General features: G+C 42.9%; 1 protein-coding gene across 2 annotated transcripts in view; it reads left to right on the top strand.

The window, feature by feature from the left end:
* The window catches only part of LOC108105335, a 107,041-nt gene that overhangs the window by 20,746 nt on the left and 72,686 nt on the right, over nt 1-13,609 (top strand). Inside the window, exons 3-4 of one of the 2 annotated variants that reach the window (XM_017211828.2) lie at nt 6,721-7,304; nt 7,382-8,587. In XM_017211828.2, coding sequence (XP_017067317.1) covers nt 6,758-7,304; nt 7,382-8,587 — 1,753 coding nt within the window. In that variant the 5' untranslated portion in view covers nt 6,721-6,757. Of the gene's footprint in view, nt 1-6,720; nt 7,305-7,381; nt 8,588-9,537; nt 10,407-13,609 lie in introns of those variants that run through there. The other variant, XM_017211829.2, reaches the window with a different exon arrangement.

Raw genomic sequence — 13,609 nt, 5'->3', positions numbered from 1 at the left:
TTGTGTTCTTGGATGTCACAAACTTCTATTCAAGCTGCTGATACCCTGTGAAAGGGTATCGAATGAAAAGCTAAAACTGTTTCCCAGACTCAAATTGATCAGCGGACAGTGGTTGTTGAGTCCGTGAAAAGGTGTTGGTTGCAATTAGAAAATGGCAGACTCGCCGGGTGCATATCAATTGGGGAGAGGTGTCAAGTGCTGTCAGCTTTTCCAAACGTCGTCACATCACTGAAAAATGGAAAATGGAAAAGTGCGTGTTGTCGTCTGTTAATTAAATTTTAACGCAACGCACTCGCGCCGGGTTGTTTAACCTCCCCGAACAGCAGGCGAATCCATGCCGGATTCCCGGGGACTGAGTGGGAGCCCACACCATGGAGTGCACCCATGGAATCCCCAGGACACGGGGACAACAGTCATTGACTTTTGTCGTGTGAGCTTTGTCAGCGCCACTAACTTTTCGAGTGTTACCATGGATTCGGTTGGGATGAAGGCGGGTGGGGCAGATCCTCCAGTTACCCAGCACTTGGCATCAAAGTATCTCTGCCAGGGAGAGTCGCGACCTGCCGCGGGCTCTAGAAATACTAAAAATAGAAAAAAAAAAAACAAACAAGAACAAGAAGAAAAACGAGGTAGCAAGGATTTAGTTAGTCCTGCTAGGCGAAGAAATGAAAACTTCGATGCTTGAAGGTTTAACGAACTCGCGGGGGGCATCTCTCCGTGTCATTCGGATGCGAGGACCACAAACGTCAACGTTTCTCGCTCTTTGACGTTTTGCAAAAAAAGAATTTATAAAAAAAAATATATATGTATATAGAGAGAGGGGTAGGTAGGAGGGGGTTTAGGGAACGCCAAGTGAAATTTTTACTTTCACCCCAGCGTTGTTGGCTTTTCCGCAAAAGGGTTTTCCTTTTTCGATTTGGTTTGGGCTCGCGGGTGTCCCATGTGAGGAGCCCCGCCAGGCACTTGTCCCTATCAACGGGGTATGGAAGTGGTATACTGACGATGAAGATGACGACGAGGATGATGACATTCATTCATGCCCAAGAGCTACTCTTAATGGTGCACACAAACATGGGTGTTGCAAGATGGATAGATGTAAAGAGATAGAGGGAGAGAGATATGTTAGCAGGAGCAGGAGTATGAAATCAGGACAAGGGAATGGGAACAGATGGTTACAAAAAAAACAGATAGCTACACTTTTCTCTCTGTGTTTTTTAGCAAGTTTAATTACTCTTAAAAGAAACGTCCCCAAAGACGTCGAAAGTTTGTGCTGGCAGGAAGGGGTTATGCATAATTCACATCCGTTGACCACTTGCACAGCCCAAGATCTAAGGTCTAAAGACGAATCCTGGGTCAGTGACCTTCATCTAACAGGCATCCCCAGGCTCTCCCCCTTACCAAATCCTGCACCCCAAGAAATTATGCACAAAGTAAAAGGCGCTTGAGTGCACAAAAAATAAAGAAGATGAAGCTGGCAGCGTTGGCAGTGGCAGGATGCGAATGCAGAAAGCTGGGATTCAGTTTCAGATTCACATTGAGATGATGAGGAGCGAAGGTGACCCATGCCTAGGCTTAGGGGCCATAACAAATCCAAATGCGTGGCATGTGGCATTGTTTTGTAAGGGGAAACAATGGACAAATGCCCACCCCAAACTCCTCCTAACCGAGAGCCATGTAATTATGTGGAGCATGTGTAGTTTGCTCTTTACAAAATTACGAAACGCGGTGTGAAGTCCTTCCCGGAAAATGTAAAGAAGGAAAAACTCTCATTTTGCATAATTTCTTGTCAAGTTGTATATATATCTGTATATATATATATATATATATGTATCTGAAACCAAGAAGGAAAAGCCAGATCTTTGACCCTGAATCCCCAAAGAGATGGAGTGGCAATGATAGGCAGGCAAGGAGGTGTTCCTTCAAGAGGAAGTCATTAGAAAAGGGAACTTAAAGGGGTTTATTCTAAGAACTAACTTTAAAATCTTTTAAAAAAATATAAAAACCACCTCCTTGCAACTTTCTTTTCTGCTCGATTCTTCTTGCTTCTTCACAAACTGGAAACTTTTGGGTGCAACTTTAAGCAAACTCCGAAATCTCTCCACGAAAAATCGAAGTCAACTTCAATGGAAAATGTGAGGCCTTTGGGGGGACAGGGGGGCGGGACTTGTGGGCAAAAAGTGAAAGCGAAGCAATTGACAAAATGTTCCAATGAAAACGACACTTTAGCATGCCCAGAATCCACAAAAAAAAATAACAACAACAACAACAACTGGGGCTGGGGTAAGCAGGCTAATGCCATAGATAAAGCCAAAAGCCAGATCAGGCCTAAAAAAAGCAAAAAAAAGAAAAAGTCAAAGGAAAAACAGGAAAAGCACTGCACATGCAGTGAATGTGGCTTATCGGCCAATGAGGAATGAATGAAGTGGGGAGTTACAAAGGCGGGGAGGCAAGGCAGCAGAAGGGGGATGGATGCGGCAGAGTTGCTAACTAAGAGATAGCGCACATCGGGTATGCCATTATCTATGCCTATTCCAGGGAAATCTCAAAGAGAAGCATCTGGGAGATGGAAAAAAAAGAAAGTTTTGAAAATTTCAATTAATAATTAAGTAAATTTCTTATTTTAAATGATTATTTAGTTACTTACTTAACAGTTAGTTAGTATATTTAGTTACCTTCCCATCACTGATCATCATCATCATCATCATCAGCGTGACTATCTTTTATTCAGCGCAACTCCCTTCGGATGCTTTCATTTTACTTTCTTGCCCAGACACACACACTCGGTGAAAAATGCGGAAAATGAAGGGAAATCATGTTGAAGGATGTAAAGATGCAACTTAGGGGAAACTAGCTCTTCACCATTTTCCTTTTCCGCAAAAAAAAACAGCAGCAGAAAACTCTCATATTCTATGTTCTCTACACACCCACACACACCCTTTAACAATTTCTCTCCTTTCACTTTGCCTGCTGTCCCGGCCTTTTATTTCACTCGCACTTGTTGACAATGCAGCACGCAATGCGGGTGAAAACTGGATGCCCAGGGGCGGGTTTTCCAAGGGGGTGTGGGTGCAAAACAAGGGGCTGCAATGCAAGTCAATGCACCCAGTACCCAGTCGAACAATCAACGAAAGCGAGTGACATAAGGGCAGGAAAAGGGTCCAAAAGCGTCGGTTTTCCGATGCCTGGCAACGCAGCTCGAGGGGGGGATAATGGTGAGTCCCTGGCCAAAAGGGGGCCTGGCTTTATCCCCTTTAATTGGTCATCTTATTAATGGAATATCAATTTAATATCAGGCAAGAGATGGAAAAACGTATTCAGTTTCAAAGGGAAATGTATGAAAGGGTTCTGAATGGAGAGTTTTTGTAGAGGAAAAGAAGTTTGTTTTTTGCGGGAATTTTTGGTAAATGGAAAAGTCTATATAGTCAGGGAAAAATCTATAAAATAGTCATCAATTTAAATCAGCGAAAATATTAATTAATTTAGTTAAAAATTTTCAAATTCTGATTCATTTTAAAACCCAAAAAATATCTAAAAAAAATTCCCTTAACAACATCAAAAAGATGCATTTCTGAGAAATAAAATAGGAAGCTCTGCCCAGAATCCCAGTGGAAGTTTAAGACGAGATGTCTGTGGGGCATCTCTTAACCCCCCCTCCTTTGAATGCCGCACAGCTGCAAGCCGCGAAGTTGCACAAACGGATGGCGAAACAATTTCGAAATATGTTTTCTAATTACTTGTTCGCACTCGGGCATCAACATGCCATAAATGGTAAGGGGGAATCCGTGGCAGCAGCGAGAGGATTCTGGATGGTTGGTGGGGCAGCAGGAGGAAGTGGTGCATCGAAAAAAGGGGCAGCAGGAGGAGTCTGAGTGAATTGGCGACACATAAATTGCAAATATGATAGAAGAACATGCAACACTTTTTCCAGGGGGCAGTCAGCCAGCCAGCCAGCTAGCCTGCTGGGGTTGATGTTGCTGTTGCCTTTGCCTTTACCATTGCCATTGCCGATGCAGTTGCAGTTGCAGTTGTTGCATGCTGCCTCAGCATATAATTATTGCAATGCGTTTCTGTTCGGTTTGCTGTTGTTGCCCGGCCCCTTGTGGCAGAAAACACGCGCCACGCAGCCACTCGAAGGACGCCAAAGGGGAGGTGTACACTGGCAGAAAGAACTTCCAATAATCTAGAAAGATTTTCTATAAAAAGTACCTACACTATTCTTCACTCTTCTTAACATGAAAGAAAGAATTTAGCTAGGAAAAATCAACGAAAAAAGTCAACAATTTTCTCGCAGTGCTGGCCTTCGTTTACCCCATTAAAGCTGCTGCTGCGGCGGCACAGCTGCGGCAACTCCTTTCTTTTCGGTTGACGCGTATGCGTGTGTTTCTAATTAAGTGCTCCATCGGGGTCACCACCCAATCAATCAGCGAAAGTCACTTGAGCGGTGGCAAAATATTGGCAAAGGAAGTCGAGACTTCCTTGACGCATCTGCGGAAGACGCAACTTGATGGCTTTTGTTCGCTTTTCCTCGCTCGCATCACTGCCACTCCGTTTGGTTCACTTTCCTTGGGGAAAGTATGGAAGGAAAATGTGCTCGAGGGACGAAGGGAAATTATGAAGAAACAAGGGTAAAGTAAACAAGGAAAGAGGGAATAGACTTAACAGATACCTCTTAAGGGGATTTTCAAAAATAAAAATGGAAAAAGGAAATCGCAAAAAAGGAAAGTTTTAGGAAACTTCATAGTTAGTGTTATGGTTTATGGATATTGTGGACAGTTTTCGACTTAGCCCAATATCCCCCCCACTTACTAGGTACCTGTTAAAATTGCGAAACAGTTGAGAAAACAGGAAAAGACAAAACAAAAGCAAGCAAACTAACGAGAGAGTGTACAGCGCATAAAAAATAACAGCCACGCATGAATCCTTGTAAGTGGGTTGAAGCGTCGGCAAACACAAAGTTTACCCGGGTAGCCAGAAGCTTTAAGGCTCCCTTCTAGGATATATAGTATATATATATATATATATATATTATATGATGAGGAATCTCAGAGGGAGGGCTGGGGGAGCTCAAGAGGTTCCAGGGGTTCCATCCTTGCCCTGCGCTTCGAGTGCTTTACTCCCTGACAAACTCCCACTTTTATGCTCTCTACTCTACCACCAACCCCCTACCGATACCCCTGCCACACCCCCTTCCACACATTGTTGTTGTATCTGACTGTTGACAATGGCATGCGTTAGGGTTTGGTTTTTTTTTTGATGTTTTCCCGCCTCCCCCGCTGTTAAGTTGGTAACCCTTAATCCCCCTAATACCCAGCCTTACCCTTTCGAAGACCTCAAGTGCACGCAGAGCTTTAAGACTCAAGAAGAAGAGCCAGAAGAAATTAATAAATATACAAAAGAAAGAGAGAGCTATAGAGAGCTGATAGAAAGAGATAGCCTCAGGTTGCCCCTCGCTGGGCTCAATTCAATTTGTTGAGTAGCTAAATTTAGACGCTAATTTGGGGACCTGCTGTGCCAACGAGATCGTGTCCAGTTCTCAGACTTGTCTCAGGTTACAGCGCAAAAGGAGAAGAAAGAATGAGATAGGTAGAGAGAGAGAGAGATAGAGATAGAGAGCAAGAACAAGAACCAGAACCGGGATGGACCTCTACTCAAATTACCAATTGAATTTCTGTCTGCTACCACGAAGAATCCTTGGCCCGGTGGATAACCACTCATAACTTGGTGGCATTATCATCGTCAACTTTATTATGTCCCCTCCCCTGAGGGAGTTCTCTTTCGCCTTCTCCTTCTCCTTCATCTTGGCATTCCCCTTGGAGTTCTGTCCTTTATCTTGATCATAATCTTGCCCAACAACTGACATTATCATTTGTCAGGAGGAGGAGGAGGAGGAGAAGGCTGCCTGGTTTCGTAGTAAAATAGCTGAAATTATTGGCAGTGGCAAAGGGAAACAGCCTGAGCATTCCTCGAACTTGATCAGTGGAAATTAATCTACAAAAAAAGGGGTTAGTTAGTTAGTTAATTTTAGAGTTTTTTTTCAGCAATTTGCAGCTCCTCTAAGAACACATTTTAAGAACTAAAAATATATCCCCTTTTGTTTCTGAAATCTTCACTCCATGATCGATTTGATTTCATAAACAAAAAGCCAGGCTTTGAGCTCTTAGCCCATTTATTTGTGGGATACTCACCTGTGACAGCTGCGGATCCATCATCCCAGTCCCGACTCCACCTGACTCATTTGTGGCCACTGGCCAGGCTCATTTCTCGTTTAGCCTGGCTTTTCAATTACTCAGCCCGGCTAGGCCTTTGAAGAGAGTCGTCCGTAAAATAATAACAAAAAAAGAACAAAAAAACTCAGCTACCCTTTGGCCATCCTAAGTGGAGACTTTGCTGAATTAGCGGCAATTAATCACAGCGACATGTGAATTGTGGCAGGGAATGGGGAATGGCTTTCCTCGACTCCAACTCGCACAGGCATCTTGAAGGGCGAATGCCAAATATGCCACAAATATGGTCAAAGTTCCAGGAAATTATTTCTTTCACTTCTTTCTTCTTGCCACTACCACCAGCAGCAGCTGCTGCAATTTGTTTTTCCATTTAACTGGCAATTAATTTGCCACCTTAAGTTGTTGTTTTTACCAAGCTTAAAAGATTTAAGTAAAAAACTTAACTTAATGAGAATGATTTTCCTAATTATTTTCCCATTTTTTCCTTCCCTTTCAGATTATAGCTTTTTGGGGCATCAGCCACACCATGTGCCATGGAGAGCCTGGGCCTGGGCAGCAGACGCAACAATGGCAGCAACTCGACGGCCGCCCCAGCAACGGGCCAGGGCGGCGTGGTCGGCGGCGGGGGCGTGGCCGGCAAGGTTTTGGTCCATACAAAGTCCATAAAGCAGCAACAGCAGCAGCAGCATTCGAATCAGAATTACTACACGCAGCAGCAAACGCAATTGCAGCGACTCAAGCACCAGCAACAGAAGTTGCAACAACAGCAACAGCAGCAGCAGCAACAGCAATTGGAGGCGGTGCACGGAGGCGTGGCTAAGCATTGCCTGCAATTTCCACCACCACCGGACTATCCACCACCCACCGGTGGTAGTTCCCCGGGCAATACCCCAGGCAGGCGGCAGCTATTGCCGAGATATCCCGATCCAGATCCGGATGCCATCGAAATTTGCAATGAGTCGTCGGCTCTGGAGACATCGCCACATCATCTCAAGCAGCTGGCGGCGCGGCATAGCAAGAGCCTGGGCAGGAACCTAGGCCACCAGCAGCAGCAGCAGCAGCAGCAGCATCATCACACAGGTAAGGCTAAGGCTGAGCAGTAAGCTTGCAACAATCTGTGGAAACTTCCAGAGAATAAGAGTGTTCCTTAATTTCAGTTCACCTGCATCATGACTACTCGTATGCCTACTACGAGCCCGGTGCTGCCATGAGGCACTCCAATGTGCCGGGGGCCGGCTGCTCTGCCGGAGGAGCAGTCGCTGGAGTAGGAGCTGGAGCTTCATCGGTGATGGCCAGCACCTCGTCAGCCTCATCTTCAACCGCCGAGCCACCGCCGAACTCCATAAGAGCCCTGCTCTCCAAGGGCAAGAAGAACAAGCAGCTCGTAAGCCCCGCCACCTTGCAATCCTACCAGACGCGCTACCACAAGCTGACGACCAAGGTGGGTCTGGGCCAGAGCGAGAACTTCTACGAGGAGATCAATGCAGCTGCCCTGCAGACCAACAGTGGTAATCATCTGCGCAGTACAGTGGGCTCTCATTCAGCGGGTTCCTTGAATCAAACGCTGGTCGAGGAGGAACTGCGTCGCGTCCAGAACAGGCATCACAAGATATTGGGTGAACTGAATCTCAGTGTGGAGGCCATGCTGATGCCAGAGAGTCCGCCCAAGTCCATGGATCAGTCACAAGGTGGCAGCGGGGGCTCTGGAGGATCGTGTGGCTCCGGTGGATCCGAAATCTCGCCACCCCAGCCAAGTGTTAGTGTAACGGCAGCCAGTGGCCAGCCGCCGACGATCTTGGCCCGACTGACCTCCGCCTCGGCGGACAACATCTGTGATAGCGGTGGCGTTGGCGTCGGCGTTGGCGGGAGTGAGACGGGGAAAAGGACCAAAGGAGCTCCTGGTGTGGAGCAGCTACTGACCACCAATTGCGGCGACTTGGACAGCGGCTTTAGCGGCAGCAGCGGCGCCAGTTACATTGGCAGTCTTCGGCTAAGCAAGACGCAGCACATCAAGTGCGCCCGCCAAACGCCCACAGTGGGCACTCAAAGTTGTCGTTCGTTCCAGCGAGCGGCCACTGTATACGATGAGGCTGGGATGTCCAGTGGTGGTGGCCAAAGCGGCAGTGGCAGTAGCTTCCTCACTCGAGCCTCCTGTGGCCGCCGGATTCTCAGCTGCGCCAGGATACGAGCAGCCGAGGATCCCGGACCCAATCATCGGATGGGTGGGAGTGGTAATGGCATTCAAACGGTTCAAAGTACCGCCACAGAGTCGAAGGCGCGCAGCTTCTGGAGTCGCAAGGGATGGCGAAAACTGCCCGGGTTCTCCACCTCAACATCGAGTATCAATGATACGGGCTTATCAGGTGAGTTTCCAAGAAAGCTTTTTTTATTTCCCGATGTTTGTTAGGACAAAATCCTTGACCTTAACTTACGATATTAGTCCTATAAAGTAAAAGGAACGAGATAAACTTTCCCTAGAAGCTTGATCTAAAGTTATTGCTAAAGTTAATATCCCAGTATTTAAACTTGGTACTAAGATTCTGTGGTCTAAAAGACCAGAAGAGTTTAGAAAGACTTGTTTTTAGGAAAGAAACTGAAGAGATAAATTAATATTAAAACCAAAAATCTAATATTGACTGCTGTTAACTTTACAATCCTTATACTATCTTCATAAATCACTTACTTAGATATTTGTCAGGTAACGAGCTTCGGTATAAGTCCAGAAAACTGTAATATTTCCCTTTAAAGTGAGTTTTTAGTACCAACAAGTTTTAGAACTGCTAAAGAACTCTAAAGAGGGCTCTAAAGTCAATCGGAATGAGCGCCCCTGTTGGCCGTATTTCTAGTTCCGCCGTTAGATGCCGCGCACTTTGCAAGAAACTCTGTAGATGGAGGAACTGTTTTGCCTTCTTATGTTTTTCCAATAGATGGTTTTAAAAAGTATAACAAGGCTGGTTATTAAGAGTGTGCTAAATTACTAGTGTTCTAAAGGCAAAGTCCTTTAAGTCAGAGCGTTTGTTTTAATACATCTCAGTTAACTTCCCAATGAGTTTTTTGGTAAATGTTAATAGACATCAATTCCAGTTAAAAACGAAGACTAGAAAGAAATAGCAAATTATTATTATTATTATTACAGTTTTTCCATGAACTAAAATCCCTTTGCAAAATATCCCTACATGAAAACGAAAGCGCACCAAGTGCTAATAAACTGTACTACTCACGTTAGATGTCTCGCCAGTTCCTGGTAAACTCTATAGGTGGCGGCACTGCCTCCTCAGAAAATCGCTAGCTGGCGGGCATCAGCTTGCTTACTCTGCTGATAGATGGCGACACTGTGCACTCTGCAGAGCAAACACATTTTCCACTTTTTTCCTGCACTTCTTCTCATCATTTAGCTTATCGCTCCCCTGGACGGCAAGTAACGCCCCCTTTATTTTGCCTTTTCCATCTATATAGTTTTCTATATATTTTTATCAGCGGCTTTGCATGCAGAGCGAGCATCATCGGGCGGGCGAACGGCGAACGGAGAGCGAACCCCATTCAATTCGGTCCCAGCGATTCGATCCATGAGTCCGCTTTTGCGGTCCCGCTTTTTGTGTTATTTTTTTCTGCTCTTTTTTTTTTTTTTTTTTTTTTTTGCTCCACTGGCTTCAGTCTACAAAAGTCTACAGTTTACAGTCTCGTTTTGTTTGATTTCGATTTTTGTTGGATTTTTTGTTGGATTTTTTCCATCGGTTTTTTCGGCTTTTTTGCCCACACTTCGGTCGGTTGTGCTGCGCTTCGGGCTCCACGTTCCATTCACGTTCGCCCTGGCGATGGATTCATGGATGCGGTTTCAGTAGAATCGATCTTGTCGTGGATGCCGCATGCTTTTTTTTTCGTGTGTGTGCCAAACCAAAAAAGAAAAACGCGGGCTTTGCCTCAAATTCTATTAACTCTTTGGGTTAAATTTTAAAGAAGTTAAAAAAAAAGGACTCGAGTAATGTTTGTTGTTTTTGAAAAATACCAACTGAGTGATGTTCTTGTGAAATTGGCCTGGAATTAAGTGCGGAATTATCATGGCCTTTCAGCTGATTAAGTCCGCTTTGGATAGTCCAACGCAGCAGCAGCAACAGCTGCTGAGGCGACACAGCAACTTGGGTCTGCCCCATCAACATGCGGCAGGAGTTGTGCTACTAAAATGTGGGTAAACTGAAAAACAATAATAAACAAAATGTAAATAAACATAAACAAACATAATTAACACAGAAAGACTAGGCTAGGAAGGCTGTTGTTAAAGTGGCTGACTAGCTAAGAAGTGCATTTAGCGAGGTTTTAAAGTTAGTTAATGAAAATTCTATAAAAAGACAAAAGCAACTAACAAGTTAATGACTTAAATTCAGTACTTAAACTAGAAACAAAAAACACTTGTTTTCAGTTAACAAAAAGTCTAAAATTAAGTAAAATTAAGTATTTGGTAACAAATCCCTTTTGATGGCTCTTTCAGCCAACTATTCGAAACAGTTTTCTGCCAGCTGTTGGCCAGATGAATCATAAACACACCCCCCCCTTAGATTTTTACGCTATTTTAGTGCGTAATTTGTTGTTGGCCAGCGTGACTCACTAATAGTACGATTTGTAGTTGTTCTTGACAAAAAAGAACAAAGCTACTGCCAAAAATAAATTCTATTTTTGGGAGATTAAATTTAAGAAAAAAATGAAAAAGTGAAAAAGTGAAAAAAGGGCAAAGCTGATAAGGCAAGTGAATCATTTGATTTAATTAAATAATAAGACAAGATCAAAGTTCGTGTTTTATTTATTTGGAAAAATAAATCAATAGATTAAGAGCGGGGAAAAATGTGTCAGGAATAGAAATCAGTTTTTTGGTGGGGTGGGGAAACAAATTTTGAGTTTATTTTACAACTCAATTAAAGCTATGAAAATGTAAAGGAAATTATCATTTTCCCCTTCAATTTCCACATGAATATCACAAAGGCTTTGTAAACACTTGCCTTAATTTACCGCTACATAAATTTCCCTAAGAAAATATTCTGGCAAAAAGGAAAACAACATCTGCAGCAGCCATAAAGTAAGCAAAAATATTTTAAAGGCAATTTCTAAAGAAGTTAAAGTAAAATAAGAGCCACAAAAAGTAATAAATCATTTAGTTTTTAATTTGTTAATATGATTTTTAAGTTATTTACAAAGTTAAAGATTTAATTTATATTTCTTTTAGATTTTTTAAGGATTTTTAACTTCAAAGAACTTTACTTTTATATAAGAAAAGCCTATTTTTTCACCATTATTTCCCGCACAGCTGCATTTCTACACTTTTGGGGCAATGCAGGTCAGTGCCCAGTCGCATATACCCCTCAAATATATATAATATATATATAATATTATATAGCTACCCGCAGAGCAACAGACTAACTTGAAATTAACGGCGGGTTGAAGGGTGTTCACTCGGCAATTAATAAACATATTTCAAAGATATTTGCACAGATGCAAAGGCAGAGGCAGAGGCAAAGGCAGTGGCAGTAACAGTGGCAGGGGCAGGGGCAGTGGCAATAAATATATAGTGCTCCCTCCTTCAAACTTATTCCTAGATTCCATTCAATTATTCATCATAAAAAAGTATCTATATGAAGACGAATAAAAAACGGAGAGAATTATTATTGCACTTTTGTTGTCGCTTATTTCCCCGTTTATTGTCCGCGATTGTTGTTGACTTTTGTTTGTTGATGTTGCTTGTTGTTGTTGCTGTTGCTTGTTGTTGTTGTTGTATCTGCAACTATTATGGCTGGCATCTGTGGCATTAGCAGCGCGTGTTTGAGTGCCGCTTTAACTAAGCACTCGTTAATCAATGTCGCCAGAGAGTCTCATTTTTGCCTCTTTCATATTTTCCATATCCCAGCCATCGCCATTTCTTTCGGCTATCGTTGCCGATATTTTACAGTGGATATCAAATGGGGTGCTCGCAATGGAATTATGTGGCATTTGGTGGTTGTCAAGTTAGTCGACATTTTGTGGGGTTAAGTACTCTGCGGCAAGCCAAATTGGGCAATAAGTGATATGTGTCAAAGGGGGCTTATGGCAGGGCTTAATGTTCTCATTAGTTGGGAATATTATCAGCATTATTACGTTCTTTTGGTTAATCAACTACAAATATTAGTATTTACATGAAATTATTATCATTTAATCTTAAATCACTTTTAAAAAAAGTGGAAAAAAAGAGTTTAAACAGCCACCATTTCCACTGTACTTTGTCTTGAAATCTAGAGGATGAGCCATCGGCTGTTTTCTGAGCCACTTAGCTGTCCTCCCACCCACAGCCCACCATTCACCTGCCCCCCTTGGCAGACCCAACAAAGCGAGTTGAGAGTTTGTCATGTACGACACGAAATTCGTGTAGCCTTTGGTGGATTTTTAGTGAAAGTGTTTAGTCTAAGCCTGCATCTAAGCACACAAAAAAGAGACAAAAACTGAACCGCCGAAAAAAAAGTGTGCTCATTATTTCATTTTGAAAACAGTATTTACTTGGCATACTTTTTGCCCAACGGCATCGAACACACCTCGGATGGCAGTTGCAGGGTGTACCATGCGGCGTATGCGCAACGTTAATTAAAATTCAAACTAGAGTCGACTTTTTTTTTTTTTTTTTTTTCTTTTCTGTAAGCGGTTGTTAGCCAAAAATTTGCATAATAACAACCGCAACAAGAAAACAATGTAACCGACAATCGGCAATCTCAACTTATCTGAAATTATAACAAACAACGCAGACAATGCTCATACGTACTGTTGTACGGAATGGGGGGCAGTTGGTGGCGTGGAAAACAAAAACGGAAAACAAATAAACAGAAAGAAAAGCGAAACAGAAAAAGTGCCATCTGTTAAGTTACATGATTTGAGATTGGGAAGAGTAATGGAAAAACAAATTTCCGATTGATTGGGTTACGACGTGTGAGCTGCTAAAGTTGAAAGAAAATAATAATAGTTAGTGGAATTAAAAGTTCTTATATGCCTTTTCTCTAAGTGCATTGCCAAACTTTGCCTGCTTTTGTGGGTTCTGCTTGAAAATTTCGTTTGTTTTGCGGTTTCCTGTGAATATTTGACTTTTTTTTACACAATCTCTGGGCAAAGTAAGTTTTATGATTAACAAACAAAGTTTAAATTAAACTTTAATTTAGTATTTTAACTAATTGGAAACTTAAAAATCGTGTTAATAATCTTAAACTTACTAACCTTTAGAATGATGTTTATTTTTCCATCATCTGCGATTGTTAGTTTTTCTTAGCCATTCCCCATTTAGATTTTAAGTCCAGATTTAATTATCTGCCACCATAAATTTCGCCAGCGATTCTTTGCTGCTGTGGCAAGGAAAGTGGCCGCCGCTGCCGCCGCCGCTG

Source organism: Drosophila eugracilis, unplaced genomic scaffold (genome assembly GCF_018153835.1).
Source record: "Drosophila eugracilis isolate 14026-0451.02 unplaced genomic scaffold, ASM1815383v1 contig_498, whole genome shotgun sequence".
NCBI lineage: Eukaryota > Metazoa > Arthropoda > Insecta > Diptera > Drosophilidae > Drosophila > Drosophila eugracilis.
This window is presented reverse-complemented; position numbering and strand designations above follow the sequence as displayed.